Here is a 24,416-nt window from a genome sequence, read left to right as displayed (position 1 = left end):
AATTTATTTGCTTATTACTTGGACATTATCCTATATATTTATCATATGATTGTTGCAAGTTTTGCCTCCTGAACGATGTTCAGATATCTTTCTTCACCTCCTCCCCTATGGATTGTTTTTTAATTTATTTGCTTATTACTTGGACATTATCCTATATATTTATCATATGATTTACATATTATTTTTAAAAGAAAATTACAAATTTTGAATTTGAAAGTGAAACAAAATTTATACCAGACTAATTTTTTAGATTTGGATCGCCAACTTGATAACAATGGCCCGGAGAAATTGTGTTTTGGAGCATGACTTTGACTTCTGAAACCATTGTACTTTTATTTTGACCTCTTATGTCTCTTTCTTAATTTCTTCTTTTTTTTTTTCTTTCTTTTTTTAAGAGAACAAACATACACATAGGTAAACCAAATGAATATTTCATAAATAGTAGATTCTACTTACCTCCTGTAGTGCAGAATCTCTCACCATCTTCCTTTATTTTTCATGAATGAAACAGTGGAATACCGTTTATCTTTTCCCTGAATCACCCAAAGCCTTCTGTTATTTGACCTTTGTTAAAGCTAGAAACCAAGTCTGTGTGGGTAGACTTTTCTAGTGAGAAGAAGAGGGAGAAAGAACTGTTTTAAGGGTGTGTTTTCTTTGATAGGTAGAAAACACGGTAAATAGACTTCTATACCTTGTCTTCCGCGAACAGAACGATTGATAAGACTCGTTGTTCTGTTCTAAACGCAGTTTGCTTAAAATTTAAAACGAAAAGAATATTTTATTTTAAATAAAATAAAATCTTTTCATTTATTAAATATTAAAAAATATCTCACACTGGCTCCTATTAATGCAGACACAATAGAGATCATAGGAATAAAATTAATAAGTCTATTAATTATAACAAAAACATTTACTAGAACTAGTAAATTCTTATTATAATTAATTATGAATTATTCCACTAACAATCCATAATTTAACTCTTTATTAATTTCAAATTTTCAAAACATAACTATTTATAAAACACCTCATGTTAAGATTTCATATGCATTGCCTATATATATATATATATATATATATATATATATATATATATATATATATATATATATATATATATATATATAAAGCTGAAACAAAGAGAAAGTTTTAGAGTTTTTTTGTTTTTTAGCTACATTTTTTTTGGCCTTACATAATACATTTTTTCGTGTGTATATATATAATTTGGGTATTCTATTTTTCTATTTTCTGTTTATCTTTTTCTTTTTTTTTAATTGTTAAAAATATTATTGTTTGTTTTCAGTTTTTGAATTGCGAAATAATCACCATAGCAAGATTGTAAAAGTAAGCTCATTTTTTTAAAAATAGTATAAACCGAATTTACTCTCTCAATTACAATCTTAGTCGTCTCATATAGATGTTTTTTCTTTTAATTTTCTTTTTATTTTTACTACTTTTTTATTTATTTGGCTCAAATATTAGCATTCTTTTTTCAATTACATTGTATTTTTTATTTATTAATTTAGTAGCCGATTGTCATAGTACAATGGATTTCTGTGAATTGTTAACTTTTTTTTTAATCATTATTTTTATAGTATCATTTTTTTTTCTAAATAAGGATTAATATCAAACTAATATTTAAAGGATTTTTTAAATAATTTAAATTATATATAAAAAAGAATAATCTCAAACTGATTTACCTGTAAATTATTTCAAATTAATTATCAGTTCGTTGGATTAATACATAATGGATAGGACTCAGCACTGGGCCAAGGGGGCAATGGGTCCCCCTTAAATTTTTAGAAAAAATTTAAATACCAATTTTTTAGTTAAAATACATAAATTAGTTTCTAAATTCATAGAGTGTTATTTATTGTGCCCTTAAATTTTTATTTATCAATTTTAAGCTCTATAACTTTAATTTTGATAAAAAAAAATTGGCATTTTCAAATGGAAATTTAATGGCATTGATGAAAAAATAGATCCAGTCTGACATTTGAAATTCTAATATTTTAAGTAAGTGAAAATTTTGATATTGATATATGGAATAATAAAAGGGAAAGAAAGAAATAAATAAACAACATGTTATAAATATATATTTATATATATAGTTATATTTATTTATTTTACAATATTAAATAATCAATATTTTTTAAAGAAAAATGAGGACAATTTATTATTATTTTAAAATTTTATCAAAAACACCTCCAATTAAGTTTCAAAATAAAGTTAATCATTTATTAATACTCAGCGCGTGAAGCGGGGAATTATAACTAGTTAAATTAGATTATTGACAATTTATTTAATTAGCAATTTAGAACCTTAAGACTATTGCTTAACTTATTTTACGTGTCGGATTCAAAATTCACCTGTAGAATTTACACAATGAAAACTTATAATCTTACTAAGGAGAATCATCATTCTCTATACCCAGACATGGATTTTATCATCAATTAATATTTTACAAATGCACACCGCCTTTGTTCAATTTACCACTTTTATTATTCTAAAAATAAAACTTACTTTTTAATGAATCAAAACAAAGATAGACAACATACATTTGACCACATTAATTGAATCAAGATTAAGAGTATAAATATTATTTCTAATGCCTCAGAGAATCTTGTTTTATTAAGTCAGTATAAAAACCATATTCTCAATTAACTCGATCCAGTTCATACATACAAAATGCACTAGCACAAGAAGTTGAAATTCTACCATTCCCATAATCAAGATAAACACATATAATCTTGTGCTACAGTCATATTGGTAGTGTGTTAATTCAACCTTAGACTGTGAACTAAACTTTATATCTTATATGAACTGAAGATTTAATCTTCTATTTATGAGTTAATCTCTATCCTTTAAATCAATCACAAGTATAAGATCAGTGACACACGTTATTATTAAATATATTGCAAAATAATTTATTAAACACAAATCTCAAATTCAATATATTAAATAATTATTCAAAAATAATCATTCATCAAACTATATTATTACAATATGCATGGTTAATAGTATAACTCTATCAATTAATTGACCCCATAACACACCAGCTCACATCCATATGATCATTCTTTGGTCATTCATCCTTATTTTTAGAATCTTAAGTTGAAAGATTGGTTGTTGAGACAATGTCCTTCCCATCTCACTGCAAACTTGAAAGAATTTGGTATGGTTTTACAATTAACGGATTATTGATGGATCCTCAGAGCAATTCGCGCTATCAGCAAGCCCAAGGTCTGCCAAGTAGATTTTTTTCACTCTCGGAACTGCATTAGTCGACCACACTCAATCAAAATCTAGAGAAGGTCAAAATTGACAATAAAAGATAAGTAAAAATCATTCATCAATAAAATTACAAATATTAGCTAAATTTGAAAAAAAAAAAAAGAAAATTTAAGCTCTTTTTATTGATTAAGAAAAAAAAAAAAAAACATTCACGTTTGTTGCTAATATTGTGCTTGTCAATACGTCGTGTCATTGGCAAGTTTGAGTAGGATTGTCGTATGATGGAGAAATAATGTAGAGAATACTTAAAGTATGATGAGCATTTAGTAAATTTCCAACTAATGTGATCGCCAAAAAATTAATGATGCATGTTCTATTCACATATATAGAGTGAACTAACTAACAAAAATGGAGTTAATTCAATTCATGCCTTATCTATGGTTCCCCTTATATATATATATATATCATCCAAAAATCAAACCCTATTACAGTATACGGTAAGTTACATTTATTAAAAGAATCTTATTCATAAGATAAAGTGATGCGTAATTTTTTAACATGGACATGATTTTCAAAAAGAATTAATAGGTTTATTTAACCATCTCTCTAAGAAGAAAAATATAATTTGAAATATTTACTCAAACTATTAAATATTTAAAATATTTTTTTTATTTCTGTTTTTATGAAATAAAATATTTATTTTTTTATCTTTTATATATAAATATATTGTTTTTATTATTTAATGAAAACTAAAATAATGATTCAAATAATAATAATTTTTCATTGAGCATCGATGATTAAAATTTACCTCTTTCAATACTAATAATTGTTTACACCATATTTAATTTTTATATATTATGGACTTGACTTGTAGGTTTATAATTTATTTAGGATTAAAATTAATTGATTAGGCCTTTCAATATTGAAGGCCCATAATTAATTAATTTTGAGTAAGTCTCTTCTCCCAACAGTCAACTCCAAAAACTCAAACAAAAAATCAAACTCAACTATAATTTCTCAAGCAAATAGCAATTTCAATTTCTTTTATGTTCATTATAATTTCATTTTTCAAGCAATCTCAAATTGTCTTTTACATTTCGGTCATTATTAATATAATATTTCAATTTTCAAGTAATTTCTATTTTTTATATAATTTTTCTAGAATTTCTAGTTTTTGTATTATCTATTAATTTTTAGCAGTTGGTGAAGCGTCTATCGTGAAGCTAAAACCTTCAGTTTTTTTATTAAGAAGTTCAGGTGGTACACTTTATTTCGTAGTTGGTAAATTTCAATACTTGGCACACTCAAACTGTTAGTCAGCCGTAATTGTTTTATGGTGCAAACAAAAATTAAAATAAAACTTTATCAAATTAACAAATAAAATTTGATTGAACACTCCATAGTGGGTTTTTTACTTTTGAGAAGAAATCAAAACTGGGAATTAAATTAACCGTGTACAGATATAGAACATAGATCGATAAGTTTCTATACCTTTTTATAGGAAGTTTAATAGTAAATCACCCATACAAAGAACAAATAATAAAAAAGTACAATCTTAATTTGAAATATTCGATCAAGTTGACAAAGTATAATACATGTGTCAGAGGCGGTTGCTCGCACCGCTTGGTAGCTATTCATGGCCACTGTTCGAATTCATAGTCTTGCTATAAATCCGGTCTAGTTATCCTCAAATTTCTTCGTTTATCAAAGAAGAGATTTGCACATCTTTCTACATAACTGCCCAAATAACAAAATATCATAAATAAAGTCATCATAACAATTATGATAAAAAATTTAAAATTGTTAAAACAACCAGATCTGATAGCAAAATCTTAAAATATACAATAATAATCTCAATATATAGACAACAAATAACTCATATATATATAGACATAAATCTAAGTGTTATTCAAAAAAATTAAAGAAAAATAGGCCAGATAGAAAGGGGGTGACCAGTGGTAAGCTTACCAGTAGCACTCTATGGAAGAAGAAATGATGACTTTTGGGGAAGAGAGAGAGATTTTCCAACAACTAGAGATGATATTTTATATATTTTTCCCTAGTGTTTTTTTTTCCTTATATTTTTGCATTTATTATTTTACTGAGTTATAAAGTTAATGGCCTTACTTGATATTTCAGGTTTTCTTTATCTTTTCCTTTTTTCAAAAAATTTTTTTTTCCTTTAGTTGTTTCTTTAGATTGGGGCATAGATTAAAAGAATTAGAGAATTATCTAGTACAAAGTTATAGAAGTACTTGTCTACCAATTTTATTCTTTAGACTACTGATGTAGAAGGATAGTTTGATATCCTCAAAAGAAAGCTTATTATTTTAGCTAAACTGACATTAAAGCCCATCAGTGTAACCAAGGAAAGGTTGAGAAGAAGATTAAAAAAAAAAAAAAAAAAAGAATGATATGTGCTAGAAGTAAAGATAAGAAAAAGCTTGAAGGAACACTAGAAAATTGGATTAATGAGTGTGTCCTCTCCTTAGATTGAATACAAACATTTATAATATTTGTACTAATTATAAACAAGGAGATAAAATGATAAATGCCGAGCGAAAATCTCAAAATTTTAATATTGAGCGAGAATATCAAACATTAATTGTATAATAAATAGATCCTTTGATCGAGCGTTACTTTATTTTGAATTAATCTAAATAATACTCGGTCGATTCTATTGAATTCTTCTATCAATATGGATAGAAAATCTTTGTGGATGCTAAACATATAAAAACTAGTCGTATGCCCACACAATGTACTTTAATACTTATAAATAACTGGTATGAATTAAATTTGATTGAAAATATAAATAAATTAATATGATGCAAAAAATAATATTCGTCGTTCATTTTTTTTATTATTATTCCTTAACTATGATAACAAAAACTACTCATCCAACTTTTTCTATAAATTTAAAAATGATAAAAGAATTTCTACACTAATAAACTAAAAACAATAAATTCATATTCTTAGCCAAACTAAAAACAATGGACATAAATAGTGCTTTTAGAATTAAAACAATTACTTAAACCATAAAATTACTTGAATGGAAAAAGAAAGAAATTTTAGGAATCATTAATCATATGTGTCTTTTACTTAAGGTATTATTAATTTTTATCACTATCTAAAAATATGTTGAACATAAAAAAGAAAATAAGTATCTATAATAAATTTAGAAGATGTAGACATGTAGTAACTTCTATAAGATTTTTTTTTTTTTAAATAGAGGATTCTAAATTATAAAATAAATTTAGAAAATGTTAAATCAATTTATAGTGCGATTATTAATTATTGAAAAAACTAATTATTGTTCTATTAGTAATTGTCACGATCCGAAATTATGGATTGGACAGCACTAAGACTAAGGTAAGCTTAAGACCTTCGAGAGCACTTTTAACGCGGTTCGTCAGGTTGTTTAGAGGCTCCTTCCCTGAAAGAAGACTGAACTTCCATTTCATGGCCTACTGATAAAGGTTGCCTTCCGCTGAAGGGAAAGACGAATACAAAGCCATGATTCAATCCTTCTGGATGGTAAGAAGTATTCCACCTCATTATGGGCTTACAGTAAGCCTAAACTACTAAGTCCATACACGCCAAACAAAATTCTAGAAACAGTAAGCCCAAATTAATTCACACAAACACACACACACATATATTTATATCAAGTAATCACATGATCCTGGCCCAATCTCAAACATCTCAAGTAATACATAGTTTGGGCCTATGTGTAATACACCTCATTCACAATATGGGCTACTGATTTATGCATGCGTTAGATAAATAATTAAGACATTCATAAGTCTATAGAATAGTATACCCATATTACTACACGATTAGAGATATATAAATCCTACAACTGCGGAGTTCAATACTAACTAGAAATAATAAAAGTCTTCATAAAAATTACATGTTTTAAGTAATTACTGAAATTAGAGATTTATTTTTATAGCCCTGCTGAGAAGGATGCAGAGCTTTAGCTGAATCGACGGGGATTCTACTTCTTGAAAAGTTAAATAAGAGAAGAGTGAGTTTTGCAACTTAGTTAATAATAATAATAAATAATGCATATACAGGCATTCATGCAAAATGCAACCTAAAACACAAAAATTAGCACACTACCAGTCAAGCATATGACACAACATCAATATCTATAAGTAATTATACCTTCAAGTAATCAAAATGAAGCTTTTTGATCCTAATTTGCAAGTTCAGCAGGCTATTTGGCCTTTATTCCTTTATTACATAAGTAGTGAGGATAATCATATTTTTTCTTCCTATACTATTATAGTTATAACTATGGATGGAAGCAGAATAATTATTTAAGGGTATCTGACCCGACTAAATCTGTTTATTGTGGATTTGGGTATGAGTAGTAAAATTACTACGCGCGATGAATTTGAGTAGGGTGTAGATTTCAGTCTATGGGTACCTATTACCCACTATATTAAACTGTCCTACCCACTTATCTATTATAATACTATTATAGAAATGTGGTGTGGAGGTTTGAACCTTTGACCTTTTGGGCAATTGTAAACATGTTGAAGACGGGTATGGATGGTAAAATTACTACGCACGATAGATTCGAATAGGGTATAGGTTTTAGTCTACGGGTATCGATTACCCACTATGTTAACTAGCCCTACTTGATATTTACCACTAAACCATATTAATATTTTTGTTAATTTAAAGTATGTAAAGCTATAATTAGTTAGAATTCGTTAATTCTATATGTCAATTATAACTTTTTATTTTTATTTTTTTCAGGAGAGTACAGTTTTTTAAATTGATTTCTCAAAGAATATAGTTTTAATACTCACTATATTATATTTGATGAAGTAATACAATTTATCAATATATTGTAATAGATTAATTTTTTTAACATTTCAATATAAGATTATATAGGTGTAGCGATAGTGATTGAATCCATTTAAAATTAAATAATGTTTTAACTTTATATATCAATAATTACATAAATTCCCGTGATTTAATATTATCTGTAATTTTATTTATATTTTATCCATGTAACTATATATTACAAATAATACCCTTTAAAATATGAATTTAAATCTTTGTTTTCGTTTTATAAACTACTTATACTAAAAGTAACATGAAATAGAAAATAGTAACTTTGATATCTTGAAGTCAATTTATTTTAATCTATAGTAATTCATATTTTTTTCATCCAAGTAATTCATATTTTGTCATTAATAACTTGTTACTAATTTGGTTTTTTTATGTAATAAACAAAATACTTATTAATTCTTTAACATAATAGCAACAATGTCATTTCTTGCATGGATTTAATTTTTACTGTTGAGGTTATAAGATATTTTCTTCAATTGTTACTGTTTCTTTTTTTATCTCAAGAAGATACTTCAAACTGATGTATAGTTTATCGGATTTTTTTACTTAATATTTTCGAGCTAGGATGGGTGTATTGGGGAGGCCTGATGGCACGAAATTAGATGTTTGGCTATGTTAAGTTTTTTCCAAATTTTAATAATAAAAGAAAATTTTTTAAAATAATAATAACAAAATATCCAAAACAACTAAATCATAAGTAAACATATATATGTAATACAAGTTCACGACGCGTATTGCAATGGGATGATAAAATCACATTAAAAATTTAACATGATACTCCCTTCGTGCCCAAAAAATAATATCACTTCTTTTTCACATAGATTAAGAAGGGGTAATTAAATTAGTTCAATCATAACATTTATCCTTCTTTTTCCATATATACCCCTACATTAATAATTTTTGGACTAATATTTATATAATATCTGGGCACATGTTTTAATTACTTTATGTTGGCTCAAAGGTCAATTTTATCTTCAGATTTTGATGATTATGCAAAACAAATAAATTCAATATTCTTGTATGTGCTAAAGTTCTTTTATGCAGATTTTTAATATGAAAATTGCTAAAGAAGGTAAGTTCCTACAATCCAAGATTCTTTGAAGACTATGAAAATTATTGAAGATTTTTCTAGTGGTTATTATCTTAGGATATATTGTAGGATAGAGAGAATATTTACTTAGAAGCACAAAATCTATTTTTATCTCTCTCAAAATCGTTTTAAAGATATTTTTATCTCTTTTAATTTCATTTACCTAAATGAAAAAGATTTTGGATTAAATATTTTTGGCAATAAATTAATCGAGTATTTACAAAAGATTTACATATCTTTTTATTTTGGAAAAGTCAAAATGCTCTTTAAAGCTAAAGATCAGCGTCTTTTATAACATGATCTTCACCACTCTTATAAAAACGTTTTCTTCTTTCAAAAACTGTGGTGGTTTTTATAAGAGTAAGTGTCCATTGATTAAAAGTTTCAGATCTTTTAAAGCTCTCTCTTCAACCCACCTTTATTTCTTTTCATCTGTTTGCTTCAAGAGATATTTTTTAAAGAGAAAAGAAAATTTGATAACAACATTTTCTAAAGAATAGTTCTGAACTTTATTTTTGTTTTCAAAATCTGTTTTATATGCTTCCTGTGCTTATAATTGCATTTCTCTCTGTCTATGTAGATTTTTGTAATCTCTTGTAGACTAGAGATTTTTTAAACAAAAAACTTTTGTGTAATAGCTTAGGTGAAAAACTATGGTGTAATAGGTTATCAAGTGACCTTCTCTTTATGAGAAATTCTAATGTCTTGATGTAAGTTTATGTTCTCTGCAAAAGCAGAAAGGGTTGAGGTTGACTAGAACCTTTGGAAATCTAGTGGGACCAAGGTTAGATCTAGGTGTTGATCTATTTCCTTATAAAGTTAGTTTGTCTCCTACCCTTGAAAAGAGATAACATAGTAGAGGATCTTAAAATGAGTCTTGGGGAGTGGATGTAGGTGAGTTAGTTCCGAACCACTATAAATCTCTGTATTTATCTTCTTTTATTTTCTGAGTGTTGTTTGATTATATTCTGTTTACACAATTGTTAATCTTTTCAGAAATGCAAAGTTGTTAATGAGTTTTTATTTCTAAACATGAATAAGCTTTATCTATATGGAACATTAGAACTCTGAATTTCTTTATTGTGATTATACTAATTTCTAATCTAAGCTTTTATATTCAGTATAAATAACAATCTGAGTTTTAATCAGTTTTCTAATCTTGTATAAGCTTTGTGAAGTAGTTCTAAATGCAATAACTATTCTTCAAGGGTTCTTTCTAATTTTGCAACAACTTTGTGAGAAAGTTCTAAATTTGATAACTAACTCTCACAAACGTTTTCTAATTCCGCTGCAACAGAATTATGATCTTGAGTTTTTGAAAGTCAAATTTGTAGAAAACCTAATTCACCTCCTTCTTGGGTTGTGCCATAAATAAACGGGACCCATAATATGGTATTAGAGCTTTGGCTCTTGAATTAACGAAGCTTAACCGATTAAGAGAAAAGATCCCATGGTAGCCCCACTTTCTTTTACATCTTCAGAAGGTCAATCTATTTTTAGACCACCTCTGTTCAATGGTTCTAATTACTCTTACTGGAAAACTAGAATGGAAAAATTTATAAAATCAGTTGACATAAACTGTTGGAGGAACATCATTACTGGTCCTTGTATTCCTATGAAAACTATGAAAAATGTAAGAGTTCGAAAGACAGAAGAAGAGTATACTGATGCTGATTGGAATGACATTTCTATAAATTCAAGCCATCAATATCCTTCACTATTCATTTGATTCAACAGAATATAATAAAATTTTTGGATGTAAATCTGCAACGGAAGTCTAGGAAAAACTTAGAGTTACCTATGAGGGTACTGACCGAGTTAAGGAATCTAAAATTAATATCCTTTGGAGATAATAAGAAATGTTTAGTATGAAAGAAGGAGAGACTATTATTGAACTAAATTTCAGATTCACAAATATAGTTAATCCTTTGAGAACTCTCGAAAAGGAAATTTCAAAAGATGAGCTTGTTAAGAAAATCCTTAGAATTCTACCCTAAAAGTGTGATTCTACTGGAACTATCATGAACTATAAGGAGACTTCAGCAACCTATGATTATTTGATAGGAGCTCTTATTTCAGAAGAGATTAAATCTTCTTTGACTATAAAAAATAAGAAAAAGAAATGACTGGCTTTGAAAGTTATTGCTAGTGAAGAAAGTTCTTCTGATCTTGATAGTGATGATTTAGCACTTGTTACTAGAAAATTCACGAAGTTCTATAAGAAAGGTGGAAGGCCACAAAAAAAAATTTATCAAAAAGAATTTTTCACCTAAAAGTAGCAACTTACCTAAGAAAGAACCTCTGAAGTGGTTTGTTATTAGTGCAACAAGCCCGGTCATATCAAGCCAAACTATCCTAAGCTGAAAAAGAAGTCAAAGAAAGAAAAGCTAAAGTAGGCATTTGTAGCTACATGGAGTGACTCAGACGATTATAATTTTGAAAGTCAAAATGACCAGGAGGAAATTGTGAATATCTGTCTATGGCCACTATCAATTGTGACTCCAAAGAAATCAGCACTCGAACTTCAACAAAGAAAGCTGAAAGTAGCAAAGCAGATACAGCAGGCCAAAAGCATGAAGAAAGCGATGTTATTATCTCTGAATCTGAATCTAAAAGTGATCTTCTAGATACTTATAATAATAATAACCTTTGCACTGACTTTGAAAAGCTTGCTAAAAAGTATAAAGCTTTTAAGAGAGATTTCAATAAGTTGAAAACTGAATATAATCATTCGAAAGATGCTTTTTATCAAAAAGTTACATGCAAAGATCTTATTATAGGGATCAAAGATATGAAAGAATGTAATGAGAAATTTTCTGAAAATCTGAAACACTTTGAAGAAAAATGTAAAATTCTGAATTCTAAAATGAGTCTTTGAAAATTGAGATTAGAATTCTAAAGTCAATTTCAGAATCATTTTCTAAAGAAAAGACAAGTTCTAGCTAAATTAGCACTTCAAGACAAAATCATGTTTCTATTAAGAAAAATGCTATTTCTAATGTTGTGACTTTAGAACATTAGAAGCACTTTGAAAAATCTGGTAGTCTCAACAAAAAGAAAAATCACAGCAAGATGAATGTGAAAGGATTTACACCTGTTACCACTAATCCTGTAGGACCCAATAGATGTTGGGTACCTAAATCTACGTGATCTTTTCAGGTGTGCCTAAGAAGTGAGTTGAAAACAGAAATGTGGTACATGGATAGTGCTTGCTCTAGGCATATGAATGGTGATAGAAAGAAATTCACCTGATTAGAAAAGAAAAAGGGAGGTATAGTGATCTTTGGAGACAAAGCTAAAGGTAAAATTGTTGATATTAATGTGGTAGGTTCTAATCCTTCGATAGAAGATGTATGCTTACTAGAAGGATTACATTATAACTTGTTAAGTGTAAGTCAAATTTGTGATAAAAATAGAAGAGTGATCTTTGAACCCTTTTATTGTGAAGTTTAGGACATGCATGATAACAAAACTTTATTTGTGGGGAAAAGGTTTGGAAATCTATACCTAGTAGACCTTTCTGATATGCATAAAGACATATGCTTAGTTTCTGTTGACAATTCTAGTTGATTATGATATAGAAGACTTGGACATGCAAGCATGCACCTTATTTTTAAACTGTCTAAGAAAGATTTAGTTCGTGGTTTGCCAAAATTAAAGTATGAAAAAGATCACATTTGTGATGCTTGTCAATTGGGCAAACAAACCAGAAAATCTTTCAAATCTAACGGCATGGTTTCTACTTCAAGACCTTTAGAATTACTGCACCTTGATTTATTAGGACATATTACTCCTTCTAGTCTTGGAGGTAAATCTTATGCACTTGTTATTATTGATGATTACTCTAGATTCACCTAGACACTCTTTCTTAGAAATAAGGATGAGTCATATGACATGTTTGTTCATCTTTGCAAGGCATTTAGAGTGACCATGGAAGAGAATTTGAAAATCAGAAATTCGATGCTTTTTGCAAAGAATCATGAATCTTTTATAACTTATCAACACCTAGAACACCCCAGCAGAATGGAGTAGTGGAACGCAAGAATAGAACACTTCAGGAGATGGCTAGGGCCATGCTGAGTGATTTTAAGTTACCAAAGTATTTCTGAGCAAGAGCCGTTAACACTGCCTATTATATTCTAAATAGGACTTTGGAAAGATCTAAACTAAAAAAGACTCCATATGAGCTATACAAAGGTAAAAAACCAAATATCGGTTATTTTCACATTTTTGGGTGTAAATGTTTTATTCCAGATACCAAGAAAATCACCTTGCTAAATTTGATGCAAAATCTTATGAAGGATTTTTTCTAGGATATTCTAGTAATATTAAAACATATAGGGTGTTTAATAAGAAAACTCTACTTGTAGAAGAATCTATCCATATTGTTTTTGATGAATCTGATTCTACTTCTAAAATTTTACAAAATGACGATGTTGTAGATTTCAATCAAGAAAAGCAAAATGAACAGTTAGAACAACTAGAACAGCCAGAGAATGAGCAAAATGTTGATAATCAGGCTGAACCAGAAGATGAACATGAAGATCAGAATGTAACTGAAAGTCAAATGCCAGAAACAGAAAATAGAGCTTCTAATTTACCAAAAGAGTGGTGATTCCACAAGTATCATCGTCAAAAGGACATCACTGACAACCCTTCAGAAAGGATGATGACTAGAGCTCAACTTAAGAGATATTTTAGTAATGTTGCTTTCATTTCTCAATTAGAACCTAAAAATTTAGAAGATGCTCGAAATGATGAAAGTTGGATTCTTACTATACAAGAAGAATTGAATCAGTTTGAGATAAATCAAGTTTGGAAACTTGTTTCTAAACCTAAAAACCATTTTCTTATTGGAACAAAATGGGTGTTTAGTAATTAGCTTGATGAACATGGTAATGTTGGGAGAAACAAAGCAAGGTTAGTGGTTCAAGGTTGCAACCAAGAATAGGGCATTGATTTTGATGAGACCTTTGCTCCAATTGCTAGACTTGAGGCCATTAGAATGCTTTGTGCATTTGCATGTTTTAAAAACTTCATGTTGTATCAAATGGATGTGAAAAATGCTTTTCCAAATGGTTGTCTAAATAAAAAAGTGTATGTAGAACAATCACTCGATTTTGAAGTTTTTGCTAAACCAAACCATGTTTACAAACTTACTAAAACACTTTATGATTTAAAACAAGCTCCTAGAGCTTGGTATGAAAGATTAAGTAAGTTTTTGTTAGAAAATGGTTTTTCTAGAGGAAAGGTGGATACTACACTATTTATTACAAACAAAGCACCTGATATTCTAATTGTGCAAATCTATGTTGATGACATAATCTTTGGTTCTACTAATGACCTTCTTTTTAAGGAATTTTCTAATATTATGCAGGGTGAGTTTGAAATGAGTATGATGGGAGAATAAAACTTCTTCCTTGGACTTCAAATCAAATAATGTGATAATGAAATTTTCATAAACCAAGGCAAGCACACTTGAGAACTGTTAAAAAGGTTCAAAATAGAGAATGCCAAGGTATGTAGCACACCAATGAGCCCATCCTCAAAATTAGAAAAAGATGAAAATGTAAAGGATGTGGATATTAAGCTGTCTAGAAGTATGATTCGTTCTTTGCTATATCAACGTCTTTTGTAACGGGATCTTCACCCCTCTTATAAAAACGTTTTTCTTTGGAAAGCTGTGGTGATTTTTGCAAGAGTAAGAGTCCATTGATTAAAAGTTTCAGATCTTTCAAAGCTCTCTCTTCAACCCCCTTTATTTCTTTTCATCTATTTGCTACAAGAGATATTTTTCAAAGAGAAAAGAAAATTTGGTAACAACATTTTTTGAAGAACAGTTTTGAACTTTATTTCTATTTTCAAAATATGTTTTCTATTCTTCTTGTGCTTATAATTGTGTTTCTCTCTATCTATATAGATTTTTGTAATCTGTTTGTAGACTAGAGATTTTTTGAACGAAAAACTTTTATGCAATAGCTTAGGTGAAAAGCTATGGTGTAATAAGTTATCAAGCGACCTTATCCTTGTGTGAGATTCTAATGTCTTGATGTGAGTTTCTATTCTCTACAAAGACAGAAAGGGTTGAGGTTGACTAGAACCTTTGGAAATCTAGTGGGATAAATGTTAGATCTAGGTGTTGATCTATTTCTTTGTAAAGTTGGTTTGTCTATTACACTTGAAAGGAGATAATATAATAGAGGATCTCAAGATGAGTCTTGGGGAGTGAATGTAGGCGAGTTAGTGCCGAACCACTATAAATCTCTATGTTTATCTTCTTTTATTTTCTGAAGTGTTGTTTGATTATATTTTGTCTACACAATTGTTAATCTTTTCAGAAATGCTAAGTTGTTAATGAGTTTCTGCTGCTAAATGTGAATAAGCTTTATCTCTGTGGAACATTAGAACTCTGAATTTCTTTATTATGATTATAACAAGTTCTAATATATCCTTTTATATCATAAGGTTAATCAATCAATATTCAAGATAATCTAGCCATGAGATATTTATTAGCTTAATGCGTACCACAAATAGTTGATTTAATGGTTTATACCTATCCCTGAAGGAGGACTAACCTATAATATCTAGAGATAAAGAACAACTCGTGTGATAAGAAGAGAGAACCCAAGATATCAAAAAAGAAGACGAAGTCCGATAACCAGAAGACGTAGCAATGCAGACCCAACATTAGAAAGCAAAAAAGTGGCGGGCCCACCAGAAATTCCCATCCAAAATCGAACCAAAGATGAAATTCCAAACCGAGATCGGCAGTTGGATGTGATGGTCGAAGAGAGAACCTTTTGGGAATTGAATATCCCAAATCCAGATGGCGAACAACCAGCTGTAGTGAGACCGCAGTACCTACAAACAATTTTGAAATCAAGCCATCTTTGATTTTTATGGTGCAATAGTCACAATTTGCTAGGCTACCAGATGAAGATCCCGATGTTCACATTACAATATTCTTGGAGATTTGTGACACTCTGAAAATAAATGGTGCATCAGATGGAGCAATTCAACTGAGGCTATTTCCATTTTCACCCTTGGATAGAGCGAAGCTTTGGTTACATTCTATGCCTGCAGGATCATTCATCACATATGATGAATTGACTCAAGCTTTTTTGTAAAAACATTTCCCACCTAGCAAGACTATAAGGCTAAGGAATGAAATATCCAATTTTCGGATGGAGGACGAAACTTTATACGAAGCTTTGGAAATATTCAAAGATCTCCAATGAAAATGCCGGCACCATGTATTTGAAAAGTCAGCTTTGGTTCAACAATTTTATGATGGAGCCACACCAACCACCCGAAGTGCCTTAGATGCCACAGCAGCCAGATCATTTTTGAAAAAGCAAATTTCAGAAGCATATAGCTTGTTGGAAGAAATGGTAGCTAGCAGCTATAGATGGAATGAGGAAAGACGTGCACCTAGGAAAGTAGCAGGAGTCTTGGATGTGGATGGATTAACACTCTTATCAGCATGCTTTGGCCAATAAGTTTGACAAGTTCTATGTAAATGAAGTAGCAATGCCGCAGATAGGATGTGAAGCCTGTGGAAATTTTGATCAAGCAAATGGAGAGTGTCAATTTGGGATGACTGAATGTACAGTGGAGTAAAACAATTATGTTCACAATAATTTCCAATCAAGGCCATTGTCTAATACCTTTTCACAAGAGTGGAAGAATCACCCCAAATTTTCTTGGTCAAACCAGCAAAACCAAACTTTTAGACAAAATTCAGCCCTTAACCAAAGACCACCACCACCTGGATACCAGAAACAGAATCCACCACAATTCCAACAATCTTACCAAAATCCACCATTGAACCTTGAAGCCTTGCTCCAAAGTTTTATGCAAACCTAAAAGGAAACAAATGATTATCACAATCAAAGCATTAAACAACTGTCCGATAAGGTGGATGAGCTAATTGCTCACCAGAAGATAATGAATAATCTAATTGTATAACTAGCTAGCTCCTCTAATTCCAGAGCTTATGGAAAACTTCACAGTGAACCAGTTCCTAATCCAAAAGAGCAAATCAATGTAGTAGCTCTAAGGAGCAGTAGAATTTTGGAAGATCCAAACCTGAGACCATAAAAGGAGAAGCAAGTGGATAAAGAAGTGATAGACCTAGAGGAAGAATCTGAGCCAATATTGGAAGACAAAAAGTAGGAAGAATTGAAAAGACTCAAGGAGGAGGATATTCAAAAAAGGATGAAAGCCTTTGAACCACCACTTCCTTTTCCTCAAAGATTAAGAAAAGCACAATTAGACAAGCAGTTCGGAAGATTTTTAGACATGCTAAAGCAGATATCTGTTAATATGCCCTTCACAGAAGTTATATCTTAGATGCCATGTTATGCAAAATTTTTAAAAGAGATATTGACGAAGAAGAAGAAGTCTGAAGCCTATGAAACAGTGGCTCTGACTGAGGATTGCAGTGCACTAATCCAAAATAAGCTACCTCCCAAACTTAAGGACCTTAGAAGTTTCTCCATTCCTTGTGAGGTTGGAGCTATGAATATCAATAAGGCGCTCTGTGATCTTGGAGCCAATGTTAATTTGATGTTGCATTTTGTCTTCAACAAGATGGATGTAGGGGAACTCAAGCCAACTCAAGTGATCTTACAACTAGCAGACAGGTCCATTAAGTATGCCACTGGGATAGTAGAAGATGTACCAGTGGAGGTTGGAAAATTCTACATTTAAGTTGATTTTGTGGTACTGGAGATGGATGAAGATGCTCACATACCCATCATTCTTGGCTGACCCTTTTTGGCCACTACAGGAGCACTCATTGATGTGAAAGAAGGAAAGCTCACTTTGAAGATTGGTGACGAAGTAGTATTGTAACACCCACCGGCCAATCCCGGAGAACCAGACGGCGGATGCCACAATCGGTGCCGGAGCACCGTCTTATGTTACTTATTAAAGCTAGATCACAAATTAGAAGTGGTTAGATTTTCATAAGGAGGCAAGTAATTAACATTGTTTTTTTAAAAACAAAATATTGAAGGAAATTCCTATGAAAATTTCGCAAGGGTTTCCCCTAAAAATTACCTTGCCACACAAAGAAAATATACACACTTCCAATTTTCTCCAAACCCCAAAACTCCAATCAATATACTCACAACATACCACAAGCACTTCTAAATATCCATCAATATACTCATAATATTCTAAACACATTCTTTTCAAGGAATATATAATCATCATACACCAAAAATATAATAAGATGTTATTTCCTTAAATAATAATAACTCTTAATACATTATAAACTTATTATATACAACCTTCACAACACAATATTTATATATATGCCAAAAATCACCATTTACAAAATATCCTACCTAAAATGTGATATCTACTCTGATGCTACTCCTCTGGTCTTGCAGAACACCCTCCGCTCCTAACCTGCGCGTGATAAAAATCAACGCGCTGAGTGGAAGACTCAATGGTGCTAAATAACCAACAATTAAAATACCAAGAATAGCCAAGGCTAGTCTCGCAAGTGCTTTAAATTACTCAAGTATATAGATACCGAAATCGCATTAATTTAATTAAAACACTGTGAAAGCAATAAGACGATTATAAATACAAATCTATCTTCATTCTTTTATTAGCAAAAATAAATTTCATTCTTTAGTTAAGGCTCGTACCCATGCAGAATGAACATAAGCAGATTTGATCGTGGCCTATGTTAGCGCCACCCCCATCACACAATCGTGGCCTATGAAAGCGTCACCCCCATCACACAATCGTGGCCTATGAAAGCGCCACCCCCATCACACAATCGTGGTCTATGAAAGCACCACCCCCATCACACAAATAAGCACATCCGCCTATTTATAAGGGCTGATAACCCTAGCATATGATCATAACTTCACATAACAAAATCAATCTCATCATACCACATTTCAATCATGCATAGTAGAGCCCAAATCAAAATCATTCTTTCACAAAGTAATAATTCTTAATCAAAAACTCTTCATTTCTTAATACCCATCATTTCAAAATTCTTACTCAAAACACTATAGATATATATACTTAATATAGTATAAAAGTACATAAATCAAGAACTTTTCAGCATGTTCATAAACTTGACCTTTGCTGGGTTTTTAAAACATAACTTGAGTTATGGGACTCCAAATTGAATGAAATCAGATTCATTAGAAAGATAAGACAAAATGGTACAAATGTTAAGAAGGGATCACAGCCCTGATCAATAGGTAATATAGCAAACAAAAGCTAGGAACACAGACCAACAGATCAGACCTGATTTAGCAGAACCAAGTCCAATGTTTATTGAATTCCTACTTAACCAAACACTCAAATTAAACCAATCCAGAACGAGAGAAGTCTCAAGGCATAGGGAAACAACTTTAATGAAGAACTTAGAACCTAATCTTGTCATTATAGTGGTCAAAATGGGCACTCAATTTAGTGATGCATGTGGCCCATCACAATAGAGTCAGTTTGGGTGTTTCAGCCATAAGTTGAGCTATGTATCTCCAAATTGGACACAAGAGGATGGGTTGGAAAGCTAAGACGTAGAGATACAACTTTTATGAAGAACATAAGACATTAGGTTTCCATTTGAGTGGTCAAAATGGACAATCATTTCGGATATACAGGTAAGACACCATAACAAAACCAGTTTTGGTATTTAAATCATCAGTTGAGCTAAATGTATTGGAATTAGACATAAGAATATGTTTTGGAAAGCTGAGAAATAGAGCTACAACTTTCATGAAGAAGTCAGAAATAGATGGGAAGTGTAAAGGGGTCGAAAATGAGTTCCAATCCCACTTCAGAACATATCTAACATTAAAAGTCATCAATTTAACCAAAACATACAAAGTTCCCAAAATACATTCAAAAACCTAACCATGTAAAAACAACTTAAACAAGTGATGGGTTTATTATTTGTGCCGAATAACCTATGAAAATGTGACTATTTTAGTCATATAATTTGGTATTTTTGATGGGTTTGTTGGTCTATGTGATTAAATAGATGCAGGTATTAGTTTGACTCTATTTATTTGCCTTTTGGGATAAAATCACTAAGTCAGAGGATGAGGAGCTGCTGGATTTTTTTTGGAAGATTTATTCAAAGGTTTTGAAGAATAGAGAGGATCATGGGATTTTATTTTGTTGGATTTGATTTGATTGTAAATATATTTTTCTCAGTTTCCTTTGAAATAGTCTTCTCTTCTCTTTTATAAAAGGGAGAGATGGGCTATTAGTTGGGATATCGGAGTTTTGAGTTAATAATTCTTTTCTTTAGTTTGTAAGCTTGGAAATGGCCGTACATGGCTGAATTCTTTCAATTCCAGCTTAAGGTTTAATCAAGTGCTAGTTCTACCAAAGTGTTGTGAGAATTGTTCTTCTTTTTACTCATTTAACTCTTCAATATTTGCTTATCTCTTGCAATTAATGGTTTAGATGGATGTTGTTGTTCTATTTAATTAAGTAAATGGCCAGTTATTTGATTAATTTAGAGTGACAGGTGCTAGTTAATACAATCAAATCCGTAATTGTTTGATTGAGTTAACAATTTGTAGTAATTAATATAGCTTGTTTAGAGCCAGATTTTCAAGTTATATTAAAGGGATAAACAATCTTCTTGAATAGACTACATATGTTGTTTATTAGATTGAATTGGGTCTTTCTTATTCTTAATGCTACCAATATATTTTAATTTTAGGCGCGTGTCAAAATTAGTTATTGGTAAGGGATTAATCAAAGCGCGTTGTCTTGCTTATTCTGTTACTACGGAAAGACTAGGTTGTTTAAAGCATTTTTGGTAACCATAACCAATTTATTGATTATGTTAATGAGTCAATTTGAATTCAGTGATCAACACGAAGAACTAGTACAAGATTGACCTTGGCTGGAAATATTTCTCCAATTGAATTTCCCATTTTTAAATTACTATTTTTGCTAGATTCAATAATTTTTCCAATCCTCCCATTCATAATTCATTTTTATTTTCTAGTTTTAAAAATAATATTTTTAATCTCTAGTCTCTGTGGATTTCGACCTTACTCACCATTTTCTTCAAGTTCTTTAAATTGGTAGTGAGATTATTAATTTTGGCGGATTCGACACCGGCTAAATTTTGGCGCCGTTGCCGGGGACTAGAGTTAATTAATTATATTGTTTTTTTTATGACCAGATCAGATAGTACAGGCGATCTCCAATACGATTCTGAAATCGAGAAAACTGCTAGACGATTGAGAAAAGAGGCAAAGCAGAAGAAACAATTGTCTACAGCTGCTACAGTAACTCTAGAGCAAACAATTGATCCTGAAGTTCCTACAACTACTTCACACCCAGAAGAGACTGTTGTTCTTGAACTTTCTGAAAGTTCAGGTGAGTTTGAACCAGAAGAGGAGATGGATGATCAGAGAACATTAAGGGAGTTGGCAACACCTCCAATTAATCAAACTCCTCTTTGCATCACATACCCAGCCTTGGAGGCTGCATTTGAGCTTAAATCAGGTTTGATCCAATTATTGCCCACTTTTAGAGGTTTGTTGGATGAAGATCCTCACAAACATTTAAAGGAATTTCATGTTGTATGCTCTACCATGAAACCCCATGGAATTCCTGAGGAACAAATAAAATTAAGAGCTTTTCCTTTCTCTTTAGCCGATTCTGCCAAAGAGTGGTTATTTTATTTGCCATTCGGATCGATTACGTCATGGACAGAAATGGTAAGAACTTTCTTAGATAAATTCTTTCCTGCTTCAAGGACTGTCAGCATTAGAAGAGATATTTGTGGGAGTGGACAAAAGAATAATGACACTCTACATGAGTATTGGGAGAGATTTAAGAAAATGTGCGCAAGCTGTCCGCAACATGGGTTTTCTGATCAAGCCTTAATACAATATTTTTATGAAGGTTTATTACCTATGGAGAGGCAAATGATAGATGCAGCAAGTGGTGGAGCAATCGATAATAAAACTCCCCAAGCCACAAGGGAATTGATCTCCACGATGGCTGCAAATTCTCAACAATTCGGGTCTCGCCATGAACCTTCGAGAAATATTAGTGAGGTAAGTGTTTCTTCTCTTGAAAATAAAATTAATGATTTAACATCTTTGGTTCAGAATTTAGTTATAGGGAAAGGGCAGCAAGTTAAAGCTTGCGGAATTTGCGCCTATACTGGACATCCTACAGACATGTGTCCAACTTTGCAAGATGAAAGTCAAGAACAAGCCAATGCAATGGGAAATTTTTCAGGTCCTCAACGGAAATATTATCCGTATTCAAATACCTATAATCCGGGCTAGCGAGACCATCCAAATTTGAGCTACGGAACAAAGCCATCAAATTTTCCAAAATTTCAGAACAGGCAGCCAGCACCTGATCATGGATCTTCTAGTTCAGGTATGTCTCTTGAAGACATTGTTAAATCACTTGCTACTAACACTATGCAATTTCAGCAAGAGACACGAACTAGCATCCAAAATTTGGAGAACCAAGTTAGCCAATTAGCCACTTCATTAGGTAAGTTAGAGTCTCAAGGTAAGTTACCTTCTCAAACTATTTTGAATCCGAAATAGAATACAAATGCAATTACTTTGAGAAGTGGCAAGGAGCTGGAAATTCCAGCAGCAAAAAATTGTGTACGTGACTTGGTACCGGAGGAAGAAGTAGAGAAGGTCAAGCCAACCGATGGTGCAGAGTTGGAGAAGTCTGAAATTCTGAAGATTCAGCCCCCTTTTCCTCAAAGATTTGCCAAGTCTAAAAGGGAAGAAGAAGAGAAAGAAATTCTTGACATATTCCGGAAAGTGGAAATCAATATTCCACTACTCGATGCTATCAAGAAAATACCCAGGTACGCAAAGTTTCTTAAAGAGTTGTGCACTAATAAAAAGAAATTATCTGGGTATATTGATGTGGGAGAAAATGTTTCTGCTGTGCTTTAAAGAAAATTACCCCAAAAATGCAAAGACAAAGGTATGTTTGCCATACCTTGTCAAATTGGTAATTTCGGGATTGATAGGGCTATGTGTGATTTAGGAGCATCAATAGATGTAATGCCTTATTCTATTTATTTGCAACTAAATGCTGGCCCTTTAAAAGAAACTGAGATACTTATTGTTCTTGCCGATAGATTTATAGTTTACCCCAAGGGAGTGTTGGAAGATGTGTTAGTTCAGGTGAATAACTTAATATTTCCAGCAGATTTTTATGTTATTGATATGGAGGATGATAAATCTTCTAATTCATGTAATTTACTGCTTGGAAGACCCTTTCTTAGTACCGCTAGAACTAAGATAAATGTGTATGAGGGGACATTAACTATGGAATTTGATGGTGAGGTGATTAAATTTAATGTTTATGATGCTATGAAATTTCCCAATGATGTTTCTTCTGTTTGTGGCATAGATGTTATTGAACCATTGACTGAAAAAGTGTTTCATTTGAACGAAGAAGATAAGCTTAAGGTTGTGCTTTGCAATGACTTAAATTCAGAGAGCCTTGGAAAGCTTGAAGAAAAGATTGTGATTGAAGAAGAATTGCATGAAGTAGTGCTTGCATTAAAAGCACAAGACCCTAAGGTAAGTGATGGACCTATAATTAATTTACCTAAATGTCACCATGCTCTTTTGCCTTCTGTTTTGTAGCCACCAAAATTGGAGCTTAAGCCGCTGCCCCAACAATTGAAGTATGTGTTTTTGGGTGAAGAAGAAACCCTTCCAGTGATTATTTCAAATAAACTCAAGAAGGAGGAGGAGGAGAAGTTAATTCAGGTTCTTATGAAGTATAAGAATGCTATAGGGTGGACTATTGCTGACATTAAAGGCATAAGTCCATCCATATGCATGCACAAAATTTTGCTTGAAGAAGATAGCAGGCCAAGGAGAGAAGCACAGAGGAGTCTTAACCCACCTATGATGGAGGTTGTCAAGAAAGAAATCGTAAAGCTTTTGGATTTTGGTGTGATTTATCCAATTTCGGATAGCAAGTGGGTAAGCCCTGTTCATGTAGTACCTAAGAAAACGGGCATTACTGTGGTAGAAAATCCCGATGGTGAGTTAGTTCCTACTCGAGTTCAAAATGGATGGCGTGTTTGTACAGATTACAGGAAACTAAATGCAGCAATGAGGAAAGACCACTTTCCGCTGCCATTTATTGACCAGATGCTTGAAAGGTTAGCGGGTAGAACTCATTATTGTTGTGTAGATGGATATTCAGGATTTTATCAAATTCC

At 31.3% G+C, this 24,416-nt stretch overlaps 2 protein-coding genes and 1 non-coding gene across 3 annotated transcripts; 2 read left to right on the top strand and 1 right to left on the bottom strand.

The window, feature by feature from the left end:
* Positions 1 to 17,539: 17,539 nt before the first annotated feature.
* On the top strand, positions 17,540 to 17,899 carry LOC119371224 (uncharacterized). Its single transcript, XM_037640991.1, has one exon. It carries the CDS (start codon positions 17,540 to 17,542, stop codon positions 17,897 to 17,899), a length of 360 nt encoding a protein of 119 aa, XP_037496919.1.
* A 3,461-nt stretch (positions 17,900 to 21,360) lies between these two features.
* Positions 21,361 to 23,127, top strand: LOC149495543 (uncharacterized). Its single transcript, XM_089723192.1, has 4 exons — positions 21,361 to 22,251; positions 22,306 to 22,460; positions 22,551 to 22,680; positions 22,762 to 23,127. Exons 1-4 carry the CDS (start codon positions 21,361 to 21,363, stop codon positions 23,125 to 23,127), a joined length of 1,542 nt encoding a protein of 513 aa, XP_089579318.1.
* LOC119371225 (small nucleolar RNA R71) lies at positions 21,955 to 22,061 on the bottom strand. Its single transcript, XR_005178804.1, has one exon. It is a non-coding gene; the product is annotated as a small nucleolar RNA R71 (small nucleolar RNA).
* Positions 23,128 to 24,416: the final 1,289 nt, after the last annotated feature.

Source organism: Jatropha curcas, chromosome 6, assembly GCF_041381405.1.
Source record: "Jatropha curcas cultivar XTBG-Jc1 chromosome 6, XTBG_Jcur_1.0, whole genome shotgun sequence".
Lineage (NCBI taxonomy): Eukaryota > Viridiplantae > Streptophyta > Magnoliopsida > Malpighiales > Euphorbiaceae > Jatropha > Jatropha curcas.
Note: the sequence above shows the minus strand (reverse complement) of the source record. Positions and strands in the feature narration are given on the sequence as shown.

Excerpts from the sequence above, each read along its gene's own strand:
- LOC119371224 (XM_037640991.1), top strand. The coding sequence starts at position 17,540 with ATGCCATGTTATGCAAAATTTTTAAAAGAGATATTGACGAAGAAGAAG.
- LOC149495543 (XM_089723192.1), top strand. The coding sequence starts at position 21,361 with ATGACCAGATCAGATAGTACAGGCGATCTCCAATACGATTCTGAAATC. Across the intron at positions 22,461-22,550 it reads CCTCAACGGAAATATTATCC|GCAGCCAGCACCTGATCATG; the intron begins GTATTCAAATAC and ends ATTTCAGAACAG. Across the intron at positions 22,681-22,761 it reads TCCAAAATTTGGAGAACCAA|AATACAAATGCAATTACTTT; the intron begins GTTAGCCAATTA and ends AATCCGAAATAG.